This window comes from Scardinius erythrophthalmus (genome assembly GCF_964197995.2).
Source record: "Scardinius erythrophthalmus genome assembly, chromosome: 20".
Classification (NCBI taxonomy): Eukaryota; Metazoa; Chordata; class Actinopteri; order Cypriniformes; family Leuciscidae; genus Scardinius; species Scardinius erythrophthalmus.
Window position 1 is genome coordinate 703,854 of NC_138240.1, and position 22,117 is coordinate 725,970.

Genomic DNA, 22,117 nt, shown 5'->3' on the forward strand with positions numbered 1-22,117 from the left:
GTGCAGAAACACACACCTGTGCAGGTGCAGAAACACACACCTCTGCAGGTGCAGAAACACACACCTGTGCAGAAACACACACCTGTGCAGGTGCAGATACACACACCTTTGCAGAAACACACACCTGTGCAGAAACACACACCTGTGCAGGTGCAGAAACACACACCTGTGCAGAAAAACAAACCACCTGTGCAGAAACACACACCTCTGCAGGTGCAGAAACACACACCTGTGCAGAAACACACACCTGTGCAGGTGCAGATACACACACATTTGCAGAAACACACACCTGTGCAGAAACACACACCTGTGCAGGTGCAGAAACACACACCTGTGCAGAAACACACACCACCTGTGCAGAAACACACACCACCTGTGCAGAAACACACACCACCTGTGCAGATACACACCTGTGCTGGTGCAGAAACACACACCTGTGCAGATACACACCTGTGCTGGTGCAGATACACACACCTGCGCAGAAACACACACCTGTGCTGGTGCAGATACACACCTGTGCTGGTGCAGAAACACACCTGTGCAGAAACACACACCTGTGCAGAAACACACACCTGTGCAGGTGCAGAAACACACACCACCTGTGCAGAAACACACACCTCTGCAGGTGCAGAAACACACACCTGTGCAGAAACACACACCTGTGCAGGTGCAGATACACACACCTTTGCAGAAACACACACCTGTGCAGAAACACACACCTGTGCAGGTGCAGAAACACACACCTGTGCAGAAACACACACCACCTGTGCAGAAACACACACCACCTGTGCAGAAACACACACCACCTGTGCAGATACACACCTGTGCTGGTGCAGAAACACACACCTGTGCAGATACACACCTGTGCTGGTGCAGATACACACACCTGCGCAGAAACACACCTGTGCTGGTGCAGATACACACCTGTGCTGGTGCAGAAACACACCTGTGCTGGTGCAGAAACACACCTGTGCTGGTGCAGAAACACACCTGTGCTGGTGCAGATACACACCTGTGCTGGTGCAGATACACACCTGTGCTGGTGCAGAAACACACACCTGTGCAGATACACACCTGTGCTGGTGCAGATACACACACCTGCGCAGAAACACACCTGTGCTGGTGCAGATACACACCTGTGCTGGTGCAGATACACACCTGTGCTGGTGCAGAAACACACACCTGTGCTGGTGCAGATACACACCTGTGCTGGTGCAGATACACACCTGTGCTGGTGCAGATACACACCTGTGCTGGTGAAGCGTCCGGCGGTCGAGCTCCCAGGCCAGCTCAGTGCAGAACTGAGGATGTTCTCGATGCTCCACCGCGTCTGTGGCCAACGTCTCTCCGTCGAAACGAGCCTCAACGACCAGAGCGAGCCGAGGGCTTCTGGGAAACTGGCGGCCTGGAGAGACGAAACACAGTTCAGGTCCCTCAGCGTTACTCTAGAGCAGGGCTATTCAATTAGTTTTATTCGAGGGCCGCATTATCAAATCGAAAAGTTGAGGTGGGCCGGTGGGTTGGTTTGGAGGTTTAGCTTATTTATTGAAACATAACAGTTTCAATAAATAAGTTAAAGTAACCCTAAAAAAGTGTGGTATTTACTTGGAAATGTGGTACCCAACAGTAGCCTATGCAAATATATAAAACCATAATAAATAAAAACTTGATAATTTACAGCTGTGTACAACTATTTTCCTTGGAACAAATAAATTATTTATACAAACTTATACAAACTCTAGCTGTTGGTGAGAAATAATAATTATTTTATTTATAATTGTTATGCTTAAATGAAAATATTCTGACAGTGAGACTTGTTAACCACAGGCTCCCACTGTATAAAAAATGCCTAAACACAAGTTAAAAACTATACACACCTTTACAAAGAAACTGACATAATTTCATAACAAGCATTAATTATATATTCCTCTACCCACCTAATAAATCTAATGCATTATAAATAACTATATTTACTATTATACTATATAATATTATAGTATATATATTTACTATATTTATTTATTACTGCATAGTATTCAATATAAATATTGCACATTTCTGCCCAACCATGGTAAATTACTACAGTAGCCTACATTCATGGTAAATGTTTGCAAGGGTGATTAGAGGATTTAAAGTCTTCTAATTTCGGTCATGCCACAATGTTTCTCCTGCTTTCCTCATCAGTCTTGTTGGGAATGTTGAGGCTGTTTCATCCGATTTAATACTAGTTAAATCATCGAGTGATTTGTGGTTTGTAACAGAGACGTTTCTGTCGAACTGAAACGCTTCCCACTGGTTGTCGCAACGCTGTTTAATATTAGTGTGTCCGGGACCGGGAGTAAACGCAACTCCGCGCTGGGCCGTGTTTAAACAACTAGTGAAACAACTGAAAACAGCGCTATTTGTTGTTATACTGTAACGAGAAACCGCCGCTCTCGCCGGCGGCGGTGTGAACGCACATGCAAGCGCGTTTAGAATCGAACCAAAAGAATGATTCATTCACGAATGATTGGTAGCCTATCGCTGGTTCAGTCGACATAAATTCGGGACACATATAATAACTGCTGAAATATTCGCACGTAAAACGTTTCTCAGGTCAATCGGAGCGAGTATTAAACTAAATTAGCCGCACCGCCAGGAAAAGAGGAGGAGGGAGGTTGGTGCCGTCGGGCCGCACGGAGATGATTGGCGGGCCGCATTTGGCCCGCGGGCCGCCAATTGAATAGCCCTGCTCTAGAGTCTACACCGCTTCAAAGCAGCAAATACAGCACAAACTCAGCTGGAACACCGCTCAGATCAATTCAGTTCAAGTTCTGTTAGTGTCAGTGCAGTGATATTGATATACTATGGTTATATTAATCGGTTTTGCCGATATATCGGTCCCGATAGTCGATTGGTGGAAGTATCGTTATCGGCGGAAATCCACACTGAGAAGAGTGTGCTGTCATTCCAGAGGTCGAGAGCGCCCCCTAGAGGACAAACACAAGCTGGCACGTTTATGCTCTGGCCTTTGCAGATATGGCCATCTTTAAGCGTGACTCTTTGGATATTTATGAAATGACAGCACTTTACAAGATTACATTTTTAGCATTAACTAAGCTTAATAAATGTTGAAGTATTGTTCATTTGTTAGTTTGTTTATTTCAACATTTACTAATACATTTTGAATTGAGTTTTCATTTTTATTTTATTTTATTTTAACCTTAATGAACGTACTATGAACTAACATTAATGATTAAGGTACAATTGTCATGCTCAAATATTAATACATGCTGTAAAAAAGTTATGTATAATGCATACAGTTCATGAACTTGCAAAGGGTTACCTATGAAGTTTACGCATGTCTCTAGGTTATAGCGAAAGAAACCTGTACAATGTTAATGTTTAAATTATTTTCTGTAAAATTCGTTCTGTAGAACTTCTCATTTTAATATATTCATATTTATATATTTATTTCATTTAGCACATTTCAGTTAAGCGCTGGTTTACCAGTAGGCCTATCCATTTTAAACATATTGGTTGATAAGTTGGTTATCTGCACGTACGGTTGATCAGTATTGGTAAAATACACTATCAGTCGACCTCTAATATACATGGTACTTCAACATACTATAGAGAATACTATGGTATTACCATGCTAATTACACCGATTGTACTTTTATTAATGACATATTTATCAGCAAAATACACATTTAAGTAATTTTAGAATTAATGAGTGTAGTCATATTCCTAAATAAAAAGTTTAAATTCTGACTTGAATGTCATAATTATGACATATAAATTCAATATTATGACATATTAAATCAAAATGATGACAATTTGAAATATGAAGTCATAATTATGATATTAAAGTCAAAATTGAAATTCTGACTTAAATGTCATCGACATAAAAAAGCGTGAAAATTACAGTCAGAAATATGACACACGCCGAAATTATGACATACAAGTGAAAATTTGACTTAATAAGTTTTAGTCAAAAGTTTAATGTCATAAAAAGTCGACATTGTCTTTAAATGTCACTGTCAAAAAGTCATATACATGGTAACGTTACTTCAACGTACTATAGAGAATACTATGGTATTACTATATTAATTTCACTGCACCGGTTGTACTTTTATTAATGACATATTTATCAGCAAAATACACATTTAAATAATTTTAGAACTAAATGTGCGTGTAATGCCTCGAGAGAACACGTGACTGATATGATTTAACACCATTAATCGTTAATATGACACCGAATTCACTTTGTTTTTATCGCAGGAGTTTGAGTGATAAATCTGTTACCTTCGAGGATGGAGACGACAATCAGCAGCTGCTCTGATTTGGACGCCATGTCATCTCGCGGTGTTAATTAAAGACGCTCATAATGAGGTAAAAAGAGGTGATTTCATCTGTTGTTTACTTTCAGCGCGTCTGTTGTGTTCAAATCACGAAGGTAGAGTAACTGTCAGTCTGCGTCACTTCCGCCGGAAACAGTAGCGTGTTTGTGTGACTCGCGCTCCCCCTGTAGGACGGATGAACACATCACACATTCACTAATAACTAATCTTTTGTCTTTTTATTGAAAATAAATTGATGAGTGGAGGCCCATTTCCGCCACATAAGATAAAAGGCTTGTGTAGATCATAATTATGACATAAAAAGTCGAATTTATTACGAGTTTGTGAGATGAAATTGAAAACTCGAAATAATAAATCGGAATTATGACACTATAAATTGATGAGATTAAATTAAAAACTCGAAATTATGACAAATCAAAATGATGACATACTAATTATGAAATGATGATATAAAATGAATATTAAAAAGTTACAGTTCTGACTTTAATGTAATAGGATTTTTACAAAGAAATTAGAATTTATTACGTTTATGAGATGAAGTTGATATAACTAACTAAATTGTGACTTAAAAGGTCAAAATCATGACATAAAAAGTATATTTAAAAAGTTTAAATTCTGACATACTAAGTCGAAATTATGATATAAAAAGTATATTAAAAATTTAAAAATCCTACTTAAATTTCATAACTATGACATAAAAATCATTAAAATCATTAAAATGATAAAAATGCACATACAAGTCGCAATTATGACTTAAAAGGTCATATTCTTAAATAAAAAGTTGAAATTCTAACTTTCAAGATTATGACATAAAAACAAAATTATGACTTATGTCAAAAAGTAAAAACTATGAAACATAAAATAATAATTATACAAAAAATTAAATAAAAAGTTGAAATTCTGACTTTAATGTCATAATTATAACATAGAAATGTAAAAATATTACATATTAAGTCAAAATTATGACAAAAATATGAAATATGAAGTCATAACTATGATATTAAAAAGTCAAGATTCTTAAATAAAATGTTGATATTCTGACTAAATGTCATAAAAACTCAAACATTTTCCTCACAAGTATGAATTGCTCATAATTACGACTTTTTCCATTTCATAATTATATCATGACTTCATATGTTATAAGTATGACTTTTTATTTCATAATTGTGAGGTGGTTTATTTTTCCATTCTTCACACACACACACACACACACACACACACACACACACACACACACACACACACACACACACACACACACACACACACACACACACACACACACACACACACGGTATAAACTCCACTTACTTTCGCATTGTAATAATTTCCCACAGAACTAAAGGATAAAAACAACCTTGACTGTTTATTTGGATCGCCAAACATGTTAAGGCAGAGACAGTATAAAAAGCAACTGCAGTTTTGATGATCCAGCAGACATGAAGAAAAGCTGAGGAGCCACTGACGATCTGTCCGGAAAACCTCTCGTAAACATGATGAGTTATGCACCATCATCATCATCATCATCATCATCATCACTACTGAAGGAACAACGCGGCCAGACATTGCACTCATCAATACAAAGGTACATAAGCTAGTTATAGTCGCTTCGGTAAACTCTGTACAACTATGTACATCACGATAATACTGTATGGCACTGAGATGAGCATCGATGAACATCCACTTTATACGATACAATAGATTAATGGCTGTTAATAACAGTATATTCATGTTAATAAGTCAATGCAGAGCGAGCCACCGTACTCACAGTCACTTATAATCTATTGCAAACCGTCCTTTAGAGGTGAAGAGAGAGCAAATACATTCAACATTATGGTTACACAACGATATAAGTGCATACAAACAGCTAGATGGAGCATTTACAGGCTTTCTCCACTGCAAACTCCTCCATTCCTACATTCATCAGATCTTCCGCTTTCCCAGAGGAAAAGTCCCAGAGTCCTCGTGTGCGTCGGGAACGTCTCACATCTTTCCCTCGTTTTCTGTGGAGATTAAACTGACGGTCAGAGACACTCACACAAGCAGAGCTCTTTCATAGCATTAGTTCTGCTGTTCATGGAAATTATGACATACAAGTCGAAATTATGACTTTAATGTAATAATTTTTATTATTTATGTCAAATTTATGACATAAAAATTCTATTAAAAAGTTACAATTCTGACATAAAAATCATAAAAATGACATATAAAAGACAAAAATTATGACATACACATCGAAATTATGACCTTAATGTAATAGTTTTTACATAAAAAGTTATTACATTTATGAGATGAAGTTAAATGAAGACTAAATTATGACTTAAAAAGTCGAATTTATGATATAAAAAGTACATTAAAAAGTTAAAATTCTGATATAAAAATCATAAAAATGACATAAAAAGGACAAAATTATGACATACACATCGAAATTATGACATACAAGTCGAAATTATGACCTTAATGTAATAGTTTTTACATAGAAATTCGAATTTATTATGTTTATGAGATGAAGTTAAATGAAGACTAAATTATGACTAAAAAAGTCGAATTTATGACAAAAAAACATAAAAAAGTTAAAATTATGACTTAAAATCATGACATAAAAATCATAAAAATGACAAAAAGAAAAATGTGACGAAATTATGACATACAAGTCGAAATTATGACCTTAATGTAATAGTTTTTACATAAAAATTTAAAGTTATTACATTTATGAGATGAAGTTAAATGAAGACTAAATTATGACTTAAAAAGTCGAAATTATGACATGAAAAGTATATTTAAAAAGTAAAAATTCTGACATACTAAGTCGAAATAATGATATAAAGGGTATATTAAAAATTAGAAATTCTGACTTAAATGTCATAATTATGACATAAAAAATCATAAAAATGACAGTCAGAAATATGCCACACACACAAGTCACAATTATGACTTAAAAGATCATATTCTTAAATAAAAAGTGGAAATTATGACTTTAATGTCATAATTATGACAGAAAATCAAGATTATGACAGAAAAACTAAATTATGACATACTAAGTCGAAATGATGAAATATGAAGTCATATTTATGATATAAAAAAAGTCAAAATTCTTAAATAAAAATGTGAAATTCTGACTTAAATGTCATAATCGTTTTGAACGTTCAGAAATAACGTTTTCATATCAGTTGTTAGAGCACATGTTTGTAAACTGGGTAAACGTTAAACTCAGATTAAATGTTTAATTTCTTCATTTTATGGCATTGCAGCAACAGTCGGTTCCGACTCCATTCATTTTCTCCATAGGGAAACTGATATTTATGGATAACTTATAAACTTTTAAAGTCCCCCTGTGGTGAAAGTCCAGGTTTTAATGTTGTTTATATGTCTATGTGGTGTTTTTAATATGCTTTAATATGCAGGGTGTTGAGTTACATTCAAGATACTTTAAGGCACGAAAACAAATTTTCAAGGAAAAAAAACGTTTAAATATGATATTTTGGTGACGAAAGATGAGTTTTAAGGGATAAAATGATTGACCACAGGGGACTTAAGAGACACGCCTACTGTGAGCTACGAGATTATCAATCGATTGTATTTGTTTCTGTTGAAGCCGTCAGCCCACATTATTTCAACTTAGTTTTAAAATAATCAGAATTTGTGGAGAAAAACTACATTACCCATGATGCTGTACAGAAATTCCACCAATCAGAGAGAGCAACATCATTAGCCCCGCCCACTCCCATGAAGCACTGCTAATGATGTAATCTCTCTATGCTCTCCACACACTTTAATGTTTGAATATATGTGCATATTTTGCTACAAACTTATATTGTTTATATATATATATATATATATCCAACAGTAGTTTTATATTTGTCCGTGTTTTTTAATTTGATTATGCTGTTCACAATGCTTCATGGGATTGTAGTTCTAAAGCTGTGAAATTCAAAGTTTGTAGTGTTGCTGGTTGATTTGGTTCAACGCTTTAACTTTTTTTGAAACCCCTATGGGAGAAATTAATGGAAAAATACTTGGAATAAAGGAAGAAAATAAAGTATGTTTATTTATGAGATAAAAAAAAAAAAAAAACTCAAAATTATGACATACTAAGCCAAAATCATGATCTAAAAAGTATATTAAAAAGTTAAAATGCTGACTTTAATGTAATAATTTTGACATAAAAAATTTAATTTATTACGTTTATGAGATGAAGTTAAAAAACTAAATCATGACTTAAAAAGTCAAAATTATTACATAAAAAGTATATTTAAAAGGTTACAATTCTGACATACTAAGTCATAATTATGACATAAAAAAATCATAAAAATGACCCACATGTCATAAATCCCTATGGGAGGAGTGAGTGTAAAGTGCTTGTGTGCGGCACTAATGTGTTGCGTTGCGTGTGTTTTCTCACCGCTGGAACAGGTTTGTGTTGTCGTCACTTGCTGGTTCGCAACCAGAGCCGCTGAGCTCAAACCTTTAGGACCAGAGATCACAGAACATTACAATCAACTCTTCCCCGGTCTCCGTTCACAGACACATATATGATATTATTAGCCACAATTATTACATATTCTCACGCAAACAGCAGAGTTGTTTCTATAGATGCTGGACTGAGTTCTGAATGTTAAGGCCCCGATTTATTTCAAGCAAAACTGAAGAACGAATTGGTGTGACATCATTTCGAACAAAACCAGGGTTCGTTTTCGGAGTTTAAAACAGCTTTCCAAAGTGAAATTTCTGAAAAAAGTTCCGGCTCCGGCTGGGAAACACCTCTGATCCGCCATTGGTCGGTGGCGATTACATAATAGGTGGGTGTGGCTCTAAGGCTCCGCCCTCTTTGGGTGTAAATCTTCTCCGGTTCATTGTGACCCTGCACCACAAAACCGGTCACATGGGTATTTTTTTAAATCTGAAAGCTGAATAAATAAGCTTTCCATTGATGTGTGGTTTGTTAGTATAAGACAATATTTGGCTGAGATACAACTATTGTAAATCTGGAATCTGAGGGTGCAAAAAAATCTAAACATTGAGAAAATCTCCTTTAAAGTTGTTCATTTATGTTGGCGATTGTTCAGCATTCACTCACAGAAATACATTTTTGATATATTTAAGGTAGGAAATTTACCAAATATCTTCATGGAACATGATCTTTACTTAATATCCTAATGATTTTTGGCATAAAAGAAAAATCGATAATTTTGACCCATACAGTGTATTATTGGCTATTGCCACAGATATCCCTCTGCGACTCGAGACTGGGTTTTGATGAACACAAGAAAAAATGTCAACTAAAGCATTACAGGAAAAAAAATCAGGGCTGTTCAGGATGGGTGTTCAGGATGAGGGTTGTTCAGGATGGGTTAGGGTTGTTAGGGTTAGGGTTGTTCAGGATGGGTTAGGGTTGTTAGGGTTAGGGTTGTTCAGGATGGGTTAGGGTTGTTAGGGTTAGGGTTGTTCAGGATGTTCGCTAACAGATTATCACCGCAGAGGTATTTCAAAATTCTTTTTAACCCAAAGCGAGCGAAAAGAACTCAGTATAGTTTTGCATTGATGTGAGTATACCGGGTATACCGGGGTCTTAACAGTGTGTTTTAATAGTGCAAAGAACTCAAGATCAAGCAACATTTGATTCCTCGTGATATGAGCTCTTTGAGAAAGGCTGAGGTGGGTTCAGTAGTAATCGTTTCGTTTCGATTCGTTTATTTATAGGCTACCACTGTAGGACCAAAGTGCTGTGCATTGCAATAAAAATGTACTAAAATGCCAAAGAGTACAGATGAGATTTTAAGCGGTCCTTAAAAACATTACGAGTCAAGGAAGATCTAACATCCAATGGCAGATTATTCCACAATAGGACCAGCGACAGAGAAAACACGATCACCCTTCAGAGACTCGCATGAAGAAACAGAAGAAACTTGTTTGATGATCTTAATCTTCCGCCTGAACTGTAGGGCTTACACTGCAAAAATGCTTTTCTTACTTAGTATTTTTGTCTTGTTTCCAGAGCAAATATCTAAAAAATCTTAAATCAAGATGCATTTACTAGATGAGTAAAATGTCATACGATATTATGTCCCGTTTTCTGGGAAAATAAATCAAAATTAATTTATTTGTTGCTTTAAAAAAAGCTAAATTATCTGCTAATGGGGAAAGAAAAATAATGTTGATTCAAACAGAAACAAGATTATTTTTCTGACCCCACTGGCAGATCATTTAGCTTGTTTTAAGCATAAACTCACTTAATTTTGATTTATGTTCCCAGAAAACAAGACATAATATCTTATGGCATTTTACTACTTTAGTACAGACATCTTTATTTAAGAATTTTTTGATATTTGGACTGGAAACAAGACAAAAATACCAAGTAAGAAAAGCATTTTTTGCAGTGTAATAAGCGCAGCTCAGTATTCTGGTGCAGTAATAATAGTGTTATTAATAACTATTAATTAATAAGTAGTAATAGTGTAGTTCAGTTGTTTTTGACCTTTTCACCTTGAAAGGGGTCGTACTGGCCGGACACCAGCGTGTAGCTCATGCCCAGGTGAGTGAGGTGATGTGTCTGAAGGTGGCGTCCGTACGGGACCGTCTCTCTCTCCCGCTCAGTGTCTCGTTCCTGCTCCGGAGATCCTCGTTCTCCAGGCTGGAGAGGGAAACACACGGCGTAAACACTGAGATACTGTGAAGACAATGACATTCTTCATTTGTTTTATGTGGTTTGAAGCCATAGGCTTTTAAAAATAAAGGATCCAAAAGGGGGTTTTCACAGCGATGCGATCCCAGACAGCAACCTAGTGTCGGCCCAGATCCGGCCCACATCCAGTACACGTTGATTCCCCACGTACCAAATGTGGGCCGGATCTGGGCCGACACTAGGTTGCTGTCTGGGATAGAAGATCCATTTTTTGTTCCCCAAAGAACCTTACAGTAGGCGCGTTTCCATTACAGATTTGCGCTTTCGCGTTTTTTTTCTAAATGTCGACAAAAAACTATTACGAAATGACGGCATTTCCATTGACCTAAAAATAAAACTTAATTTTTTCCTTTCACGATAAGTAAAATCATTCCAAAAACCATGGCAATGGACGTTGGCAGGTTTATGTACTATATCCCAGCCACTGCACTGGCCATTATTATTAATGGAAGGAGATGTGTGTGTGTTTCCAAGCATTAATGGTGAGGAACGACCCTTATTATACTTGTGAGCGGCTCATACGAGGTGTTTCTGGGTGTTTCTCCCTCAGTTCTGCTTCGAGGTCTTGATTGTGGCATTTATTTGAGGTTTAGAATCCATTATTCCTGTAATTATTTTGTCTTATATGAATTTACTAAAGAACTCTCTTTTGTATTCTGTCCGAACACACCGCATCATGTACGTCAGGTGACCTGTTAATGCGCAAAAACTGTTTCCATCGCAGTTTTGTGTAATATTTATTTTCCGAATTGCCTGAAAACCCCCTCATGGGCTTCCATTGAGCGTATTTTCAATTCGCAATTTCAATGTGCGCAATTTGAAAGTTAATGGAAACGCGGCTAGTGATCAGTTCTTAAAAGAACCTTTTTTTCTTACATTTATTTCCCACTATAAAGAACCTTTTGTGGAATGGATGTTAGAGGTTCTTCACGGAACCGTAAATGCCAATAAAGAACCTTATTTTTTTAGAGTGCACATTTCCGAACAGGACACATATTTACAGCGTGAAGCACCTACATGAATCCATATCAATATGTCTGATATATATTAGAATCTTAAAACAGTCCTGCTCTTTAAAGCCAATCAAAGACTGTCTTCAGTGCCTCCGTCCTCAGGTTTGTTGACATTGGGTTGGCTAACATGTCTATGGAAGGCAAAGTTTTGGGTGTTTCCTTGAAGGTCTAGAAATTCAGTAGCTTATTGTAACGTAAACCCAGCAAGCAATTGCCATCATTTCACCATCTCAGTTAACTATAAACCCGATATAGCTCGGCTATGAGTAACCCACTACTGGCCAAAATAACCTTGAATTTGGTTACATGTCGTTTTTGCCAAAATAACTTGCGAGATGTATGATATTCCATCATGTAAGCAAAGTCAATAGTGATGACAAGGTGTGTGGTTTCATTTCTTTGACGTGTCTAATTGATGACTAGTCTAATCTTGGGCTACGGTTTAGACGTCTATATAATTTTCACTTATAGCCCAAATTTTGTCTAACAAATGCCTTGTTTTAGCCTAGACATCATGGCTGTGTTTAGACGGCTATTAGACGTATTTTAAACACAAAATTGCTTGCTGGGAAATGATCAAAACTGAAAAGCTGAAATTGTTTACAGTGCCTTTAATCAATTAATGACTTTTGTGTCCCATAGCGTGCCAACAAATCCCAATTCCCAACAATATGCCAGCATTTATTTGATGTCCTCTACTGTTCTGGACGTTCATTAAGGAACTATATTTAGTAACTATAACAACTTCAGCTTCACACAGTTTGTTCAGATCACATTTGGGTCTGTGGTGGCCAATAAGCCTTGCCTTACTTATAAATGATCCAACCGTCTTTTACTTGCTGTTTTGCAGTGGGATACATACAACAGGAGATTTGCCATGATAAGGCAGGAGAGGATGCGACAGGAGCTCTAATGCTGTCGAATCTGTCACTGGTTTGCTGCTTTGAGCTGCTTCTGAATCCTCTCTCCCAGCCGTCTTCCCATACAGAGGGTAATGGAAACCTGGAGAGGAAAACACACAGCTTACTCTCAATAGTCAAGTCAAGTCAAGTCAACTTTATTTATATAGCGCTTTTCACAATACAGATTGTATCAAAGCAGCTTCACAGTATTAAATAAAATAGTGCATCAGTGTTTGTTTCTAGTGTAAAACGTCCACGTTTGGTAATGCTGATCAATAGTATCGTTGATTGATTAAATAAATTAAATATCCCCAAATATCCCCAACTGAGCAAGCCAAAGGCAACAGTGGCAAGGAACCGAAAAACTCCATCAGGTGACCTAATGGAGAAAAAAAAACCTTGGGAGAACCCGGGCTCAGTCGGGGGCCAGTTCTCCTCTGGCGTTTATGAACTAGAGGCCGGATTTAACTGTAGGATTAAAAGTATTATATGAATGCCTGGCTGAAGAGATGCGTCTTTAATCTAGTTTTAAACTGGGAGAGCGAGTCTGAGCAACGAACAGTATCAGGAAGACTATTCCAGAGTTTTGGAGCTAAATGTGAAAATGATCTCCCTCCTTTGGTGGATCTGGATATCCTAGGTATGACCAAAAGCCTCGAATTTAGTGATCTTAAAGAGCGCGATGGATTATAGGGCGATAGAAGATCTGTTAAATAAACTGGAGCTAAGCCGTTTAGGGCTTTATAAGTCAGTAGCAATACCTTGTAATTAATACGGAACTTTATAGGTAACCAATAAAAACTATCCAAAGCCTCTAAGGAGTGAGTGAGGGAATACTTATATGACACTCCAATCCTTTATTTGTAAAGCTTTGTACGTAACCCCCGTTCTTCCATGCGAACACATGCTTTAACCCCACAGAATTATTGACACTACACTGTGAAAGAAAATTACCGTAAAATTTCCAGTAAAAAACGGCAGCTGTGGTTACCAGAAATCTACCGTAAAAAATACGGTAGCAACATTTTAGGTTTTACAGACTTAAATTTACAGTAAAAAGCCGTATTTCATCATCTGATATAATGTTAATTTACCAAGTTATTGAAGTTCTAATATCTGTTTTGTACCATTGTAATACACTGACAACCACCAATCACAGCGCTGATGAGAGTCACATGATCAATCACAAGCAGCTTTTCCTCAAGATGGTTATTAGTAATATATAGAAGCTGCACAGTGTCATTCACACACACGCTAAACACCAGCATGGTAACACACATGAAATTTTAAAAATGCTGTAAACATTCACTAAAACCCTAATGTACATCACTGATTAGAAAAAACTAAGAAGAAACAGTTATTTCAACAAAAATACATCAAATGTGAAGTGTCATGCAGGGAATTGTGGGAATGTCAATTTACGATTTTTCACTGTACATTATACAATGACTTATAATGTAAACTATAAATGTAACTGTATTTTACTGTAAAATTACATTAAATGTACGGTTAGATCTATCGCAGTTATTCACCGTATATAGTACGGAAACTTTCTGTTAACCAATTAACAGTTTTTCACTGTGGCATTTTTACGGTATTTTACCGTTAAAATCACAATGATTTTTTACAGCGTACCCTTCCCCCCATGGTCACAACTGTGGTGTGATATTTACAGATGATTACCTGGGTAATTGTGCACCAGAGCTGGAGACATCACCCTGTACGCATTGCTGCTCGCCTCGCACAGGTGCAAATAGGGGTAGGAGTGTTGAAACTGGAGGAAGGATTGCTGGGGTGACGAGGCGGGCCCTCTCGCGGTCTGCGAGTCTTCAGACATCTCGTCCACAGTCTCGTCCCCATCCGCTCGGGTACTTTCCTCGGAGACCTCGGCAGCCGTCTCACACTTGACGTTCTGGAGTTCGGTCTCCAGCCTGGACTCGGACTCTACAGGCACGTGCCAGTCTTTCCCCTTGTCTGGACTGAGAATCATTTCCTCAGAGATCTTGTTGACCTCTTGATTTTGCTGCTTCACATATTTGGACTGATAAGAGTGGCTCCAGGACTGAGACTCTGAAGCCTAAACCCAGAGGAACATCCACCGTCAAACAGTTTCTGCTCTGACAACCAATGAAATTACACACCTTACAGGGAAGCCCTTTGTTATGAAACAGTAGCCCTGTGTTTAATGCGTTCACTGAAAATTTCAAAAGGATCAATATGATCTCAATCATCAAAAAATCCTGGCAATTCGATCATTTGATGATTAAGGATCATACAGAATTTCCACTCATAACAACATGCGTTGAACGACTGTTATCCCAGCATAACCAAGGACTTTTCTAGAAGTCTGTTAATGTCTTTAAAAGAACATTTCCTCAGTAAATGATAAGTAACATCAGTAACTTACATTTAGAAATGTTACATTTGTGTCCACATTTGATTTTGAGTTTGAGCTCTCCAAACTGAGGTCTTCAGATTCCTTGAGGACCCCTTGTTCTTTAGTCACGGCATGGATATGAGACGGCTTTCCCTGCTGCTGCTGCTGAAATGACAGCTGCTTGTCCAACTCCACATAGATGAAGCCAGGTTTCGCACAGCTAATTTTAACAGAGTTTGCCCCCTTATGAATCGACTGAGGAGAGCTCATAAATTGTTTTTGCTCATCCTTCGTTCGTTCCTTTTGCTCGGATCCTCGCCTAACTTGACCTCTACTCTGCTTGCTATACTGTATTTCCTCACAGCACGCCTCACTGAGCGGCCTGTGGGAGCTGGGCATCATCAGAACCTTCTGGTCCACGGAAACACCCCGGCTGTACTGTCCGTAATACAAGGACTGAGCCAGCGCTGTGTGCGTTTCGTACTGAATCTGCGATTGGGAACTCGAGTGGCTAGACGATTCTGAGCTTTTTACATCCTCACTTGAATCTCTCAAGTCATCCTTCGGTCGACCGTAAGGTGAGGCCACCTTGTGGAACGATGTGGAATTGGCTTGCCCAGAGTGCATGTAACCTGGGATACAATGGGATTCATAGCCATGGCCATGAGATGTGGACTGGACCTCTTTTCCTGGGGTCACCGTGCCAGCATTGGGAATTTTGGGAATGATGTTGGCGTTTGAATCTTGCGTGGAGTTCCTTCTAGATCTCGAGTTGGATCCGCCGTCCTCGGCTGCGTCGGATATGTCGGAGTACGCAGGACTGTTTGTTTTAGCAGTCACTCCAACTCCATCACCGTTTGTAAGAGGGCCACAGTCCATTCTCGCAGAGCTCCCGATGGAAGGACTCGGTGCGTTGTCTGAGAAGGTGTACACCTTGTCGGCCTCGGCTCTGATACTCGCCATGCGGCTTTCCTGCGTTTCGCCTGGACCGCTCACCACATCTTGCTTGCTCAAGTGCTCTTTCAAGAGGCTTACAGGAAAGTCTTTCCCGATGCTCTTGGCATCGTCCGTTTTGGTGTAAATCGGGTCGCTTTTGGGACTCTTGCAATTCCTGTCCTTTAATCGATGCTTTTCCTTTCTCTTACTCTCTTTGCTCAGGACTGCAGTGGTGTTGTTAACTTGTGCAATAATGTCCAGCTTTGGCTTAATGGGTTTCAAGGAGAGGTTCTTGGCTTTTGTGAGGGTAACGGTTGGAGAGGCCTGATGAGAAGAAACGTCTGGGCTTTTAGTAGAAAATGCAGTGGGGGGAATAGCGGTCAGCTTCGGAGGAGCAGGAGCAGCGTTGATTAGTCTATTGATTCTAGACTTAGCCGAGCATCTCTCAGCGAACCCACTTTCCTTCTTTACTTTGCTACAGATGTCCCTCTTTTCAATAGCACCCTCCGCTTCGAGCTTAGGCATCTCGACAGATGTGCTACGATCCGTCATGAGGCAGTTCTCAAGGACGACAGACATGTTGGAAATGAGTGGGAGGTTGCTCAGATCGTCTATGGATCCATCCTTACTTGTCAAGTTCTGGCGTATTTTTGCATTGGCCATGGGACTGCCTTCATTGTTGAGCAATGCTTTCCTGCTCTTTGGAGAACCGACTGCATTGAGTTTGTAAATGCTTCTGGGCTTCTTGGAGACGATGTTCTCAGAAGAATCAAAAGGTACAGAGCTGAGTGCTTCATCAAAATCTGAAAGTCTGTCTTCGCTTTCCACCTCAAACTCCTGCTTGCTGTCATTGTTCAGGTGAGCGTGCGACTGGTGGTAACGGAGCCCGTTGATATGTTTGTACTTCTTGTTGCAGTTCGGATGTGGACAGTCTATTAGCATTGGGGAGGCGCAAACCTGATCAAGAAACACAGGGTCGGATTTACCCTGAGGGGTGGAAGGAGCACTCCTGGATTTGGCTCGTATCCTTTTCCCATTCCCATTCCGAATGTCCTCCGAGACCAAGCTCAAATCTAGATCCGCTGGGGCTTTGCTTTTTCTTTTTCCGCATATAAGTGGATTGGATTTGATGTCCTCCACGTAGTATCCAGGTGTTCTACAGCCACTGAGGTTCAGACTCCCTCGTCTTCCTTTGCTGCCGATTCCCACACCGCGCCTCTTGTGAGTTAGTCCTCGTATCTTGGAAAGACTTGGGTCAGCAGTTGGTTGATCTGGAATGCCAAGACGCATCCGTTTACCACGTCCACGTCCACAAGGCATTTCAGAGTCACTCATTGGTGACTCACAAAACCTAGTTCAAAACAACAAGGAGTCATGAGTGTGTGTAAATAAACAAATTTCAAATGAATGATCTAAACAGGTTTAAACTTAGGCCTAAAAGGGGACAGATTTACTAACAGCTTGTGTCACGCAAAAAAACCCAGAGTATTTAAATAAATCATGCAACTTGATTTTACTGGAACTTTATTGGTATTTGCGCCATTATTTAAAGTGCCCCAGTGGGGAAAATCCAGCTTTTAATGTAGTTTATGTGTCTATTAGGGGTGGGACGATACAGGTATCTCACGATTCAATTCTGTGGCGATATGTGGTCCACGATATGATAATATCACGATTCGCGATATCTACGATATTCAATATATTGGAAGAAATTTCACCAACGATATATCACGATATATGTGACTGAAAAGAAAAAGAAGGAATAAGGAAATAAGGAAATTTTATGCATTTATTAATGCCAACATTTCCAACATTGTGCAAAGAAATATGCATTTGCATAATAACTCACTGCCTCCTGGTCTTAAATGTAAACACTGTACATCTAGACAGATAAAAGTGCATGAACATTACAAAACAACATGAACATTAACATGTGTAAACCATAATACTGAAACGTCAGTAGCGAACGAGGTGCATTTGCAGATTCGTAGTGTTGCTGTTATATTTTATCTTTGCAAAGCAGTTCTTGCAGATTGCATAGTCTTTATCCAGTGCCTTTCCGTCGACTGTCTCATAAAACCCTTTAGAGTGGAAACTAGCGGGTGGGTCTTTAATTAGTTTTTAGCGCAATTTTCCACCGGACAAAATTGCGAATGTTAACTCATGATTTCTGTTCTGTCTGTGCGCACCAATCTTGCACTTCTATCTACTCCTCGACCAGACCACCTAGAGACTTCGGGTTTTCGGCATTATGTTAAGGAAGGTCTAATCTCGGGAACGCACAAAAAAAATCCAGGAAAAGATTTACTATCTCTTAGTGTTGTGATCCCATGAGGTGAGAAAATTGCGCTAAAACACTCACCGAGTTTTTATTACTTGTTTATTGTTTTCCGCCATTCTTCTTGCTTCTCTTTTTTTCTGCAATTCTCTGTTGTTGTTAGTTAACTTGTGTTTTTAACCGGCCTCTGTTTGCGCCACTTTACCCCTATTTACTCAAACAGCGCCCCCCGCAAACAGAATGGTAGATATTGGGTAGTGACAGTGACACTGACAACGGGTAAATTAATCATTTTGTGTTGTAATAAAATATCGATATTGGGCGTTAGTGTATCAATTATTTATTGCGACAGAGAGCACAACAATATATTGCAATATCGATTTTTTTTCCACCCCTAGTGTCTATGTGGTGTTTTTAATATGCTTTAAGACAAACCATGTGTAAATTCATAAGTCGACAGCATTGCTGAGTATTTCCTCCTTAAAACTGCAGTGAACCAAAGACAGTCTCAAACACACGCTTTGAAATCGCTGGTGTTTCTGACGTCACAAACTACCTTGTAACCAATCAGATCAACGTGTGATCGTCAACCAGTGGATCTCTGAGCTGAGTGAGTGGAGGCGGGGCTCATTCCCATATTCATAGAACCGCGCATACGAAATGAGGCAAGGGTGGCGAGTTACATTCAAGATATTTTAAGGCAAGTATAAATATGTCAATTTTATGATCAAAGATGAGTTTTAAAGGATACAATTAATGACCACGGGGGGCTTTAACACTCGAAAAAGCATGTCTTAACCCATTTTGCACTCGCCATGCTGCGATAGTTACTTTGTGTTGCTCTCGGTAGATTGTGTTGGTCCTTATGTAAATGAGCTGCTGCATCTGTGTTCTTTAATCTGCACATTGTCCTACAGTACATTGACCTTACAGAACTTTCCTATCGCTGCTTTTATGGGATTTCGGTCTCACACTAGTTTGTCCTGTTTGATAAATCTGGCACCTTGGATCTTCAGTACACTGCAAGTCAAGCATTCAAGAAGAAAGAAAGGAAAGTGTATTACCGTGGTGGAGCCCAGTCATGCTTGGTACAGTCCAAGAGAGTTCCCACATAGGTCCTTTTTCTCCATGTGACATTCACAACTAGAACCCCTGGAATCAAAGAGAAACATTCACAGTAATGAGTACCTCTGAAATATTGGGGTTAAAAACAAAACAAAAAACAAGATTATAAATAAAATCCACAGTCACCAAATAAAAGCATTCAGGTTTAGCCCAAAGTGAACTCTTGGAAATAAATATTCCAAAAGATGCCAAAGAAGAACCATTTTTGGTTCCCCAAAGAACCTCTCTGTTTTTCTTAGCATCGAACATTTTAATAATCTAAAGAACCTTTTGTGCAATGGGAAGATTCCATGGATGTTAAATGTTCTTCATGGAGCCAAAAAAGAACCTTTATTTCTAAGAGTAGGTCTTTTATTGTATTTTCGAATGGATTCATTCAGCGTTTGATCTCGGTGATGGAAGTTAAGATGGTGGTCTGCAATTTTAATTTGCTTAATCAATATGCAACCAGTGTCTCCTCTTCCTTCAAATGATTCAGTCTCACAGCTGCTTTGAAAACGCAGTCCTGTGGAGCTAATGACAAACTCGCCCTTACGTATCCCGTTAAACCAATCTGAATGCAGCCCTTCATAATGTGGTGAAGTAGAGAAAGAGAAGCGAGATGATGTATTTCTGTTTTAAATGTGGAATATTGCACAGAATAACATGAACAGAAAGCTCTCACCTTCCTCAGTCTCATGCCACACAATGCCCTCCAGATTGACACTCGTTCCGGGTTGACATGGCTCCATGTAGCTGGACTCGAGGGCTTTCTCGGCTTCGTGTGTGTTTGTTCCGACTGACCGTGTCTTAACACTCAACTGGAGAGAGAGAGAGAGAGAGAGAGAGAGAGAGAGAGAGAGAGAGAGAGAGAGAGAGAGAGAGAGAGAGAGAGAGAGAGAGCAAACACAGGGCCAGCTGAAGTAAAATGCAGTTTCTTGATGCTCAATTTGATCTGAACTCGCTCTGATAATGTTGATCAAGCATATGAATATCCACTTAATCACTTGATCCTCCTCATGCAAGGAAAACACACAAATGGCGATGACAGCATCATCATGTCAGAATGTCCCTGTGAATGCTGAGCGGTGTCACTGGAATCAATGCAAAATGAAAAAGACATCATGATAAGTGTACAGGGACAATAGAGCAGAAGGGGGCGGAGCCTCTGGCTGTGTTTTAAACTGTAAATAACACACGAAAAGCATCTCGGCTTCAAACGAGCCAGTATGTCTTTGTCCAGAACAAACAGGGGGAATTATGTTGCTTAGGTTTCCAATGGCAACAGACATGACGGTTTTCACAAGGGCTGCATGCATAACAAAGGAAATGGCTGACAAACAAAAGAAAACCTGATATTGCAAAGCAAACCAGGCAATGCGACGGAAGGTGTTTGGGATGTTCAGGAGCCTGTAAAGACGTGCATGTCGCTCATAAAGAAGCACCTTTGGTGCATGAGGAGAAGGCTTGATTCTCACGCACACAGACAGTGAATCCGCCATCAGCTCACACAGTCTCGCGCTCGCTTCAGTATCACGGTTCGACTGTTATTATGCGCGTGTCAACTTGTGCACCGATATGAAGGTGTGTGAAGGACAGATGTTTGCTTACCGTGCTCGTGTCGTCAATGTGTTCAACAATAGCCGCGTCCATTCCGCCTCTGCAAACGAGACTCTCGGTTCCGTTCTCGGAAAGCGGGCCGAACTCATCCCCGTGCTTCTCTTTCCGCGTCCTCGCCTGCTCCTTCTCTCTCCTCACTCCTTTGCTTTGGGTTTTGCCTTTCTTTGCGTCTTTGCTGGCTCTGGCGCCCGCGTCGGGGCTGCTGTCCACTGGTGCTGAATTCATCTCCGCGACGCGTCCTTGAGCCTCGCGACGCTTCCCGACGCACACTTTAGGAATTCCGCTCACAATCTCTCTCTCACAATTCCTTCGTTTCAGCTTGAATTTCTTGGGCTCTTTGCAGAGGAACGGGAGCTCGGCGCGCGCAAGGCCCGCGCTCGCGCAATGATACTCGAGCTCTTGATCGCGACCTTCCGTCGTGCTATTAACGCTTAAAACGCGATTCATCTCCAATCTCTGTCGATCCTTCTCCAAATCCGCGTCCAGGTCGATGATCAGATTCCCAACCCCGATCTCCCAGTCATCCCCGCTGTCGTCCTGGTCTCCGTGTGTCCTGATCCTGTGATGAAGGGAGGAACTCACTGACATTCTCCTCCACACGGGATTTCTGACAGAAAACGGTGATGAATCCTAAATCAAGTGATGGGAGGGTATTAATCACACACTGGCGCTAATGGGAACTGAGTGGCCGTGGAGCTGCTGAGATGCTCATGACTCTCTCCACATTAAAACTCATTAAACAGATCTGCAGCATGTGTGATAAATGCTGTTAAACACTCTTGAGTGACGGAGGGATTGTGTGTGAATGGATCCAGTAATGTGTTTAACCTGTCACACTTATTTCTCTTACTGGAGTTTGATT

General features: G+C 39.5%; 2 protein-coding genes across 3 annotated transcripts in view; both read right to left on the bottom strand.

Moving 5' to 3' along the window:
- The window catches only part of cep120 (centrosomal protein 120), a 45,571-nt gene extending 41,109 nt beyond the window's left edge, over nucleotides 1-4,462 (bottom strand). For both annotated transcript variants that reach the window (XM_081350016.1, XM_081350015.1), the window contains exons 1-2: nucleotides 4,288-4,462; nucleotides 1,249-1,405 (exon numbers count right to left, since the gene is read on the bottom strand). In XM_081350016.1, the coding sequence (XP_081206142.1) occupies nucleotides 1,249-1,405; nucleotides 4,288-4,336 (206 nt within the window). In that variant the 5' untranslated portion in view covers nucleotides 4,337-4,462. The remainder of the gene's footprint in view (nucleotides 1-1,248; nucleotides 1,406-4,287) is intronic.
- Nucleotides 4,463-5,691: 1,229 nt separating this feature from the next.
- On the bottom strand, nucleotides 5,692-21,843 carry znf608 (zinc finger protein 608; the record flags this gene model as incomplete). Its single annotated transcript, XM_081348476.1, has 9 exons — nucleotides 5,692-6,346; nucleotides 8,746-8,808; nucleotides 10,827-10,974; nucleotides 12,901-13,040; nucleotides 14,624-15,017; nucleotides 15,348-17,604; nucleotides 19,596-19,683; nucleotides 20,321-20,456; nucleotides 21,247-21,843. The coding sequence occupies 9 exons, from the start codon at nucleotides 21,841-21,843 to the stop codon at nucleotides 6,327-6,329; spliced, it is 3,843 nt and encodes a 1,280-aa protein (XP_081204602.1). The 3' UTR covers nucleotides 5,692-6,326.
- Between the last annotated feature and the right edge of the window lie 274 nt (nucleotides 21,844-22,117).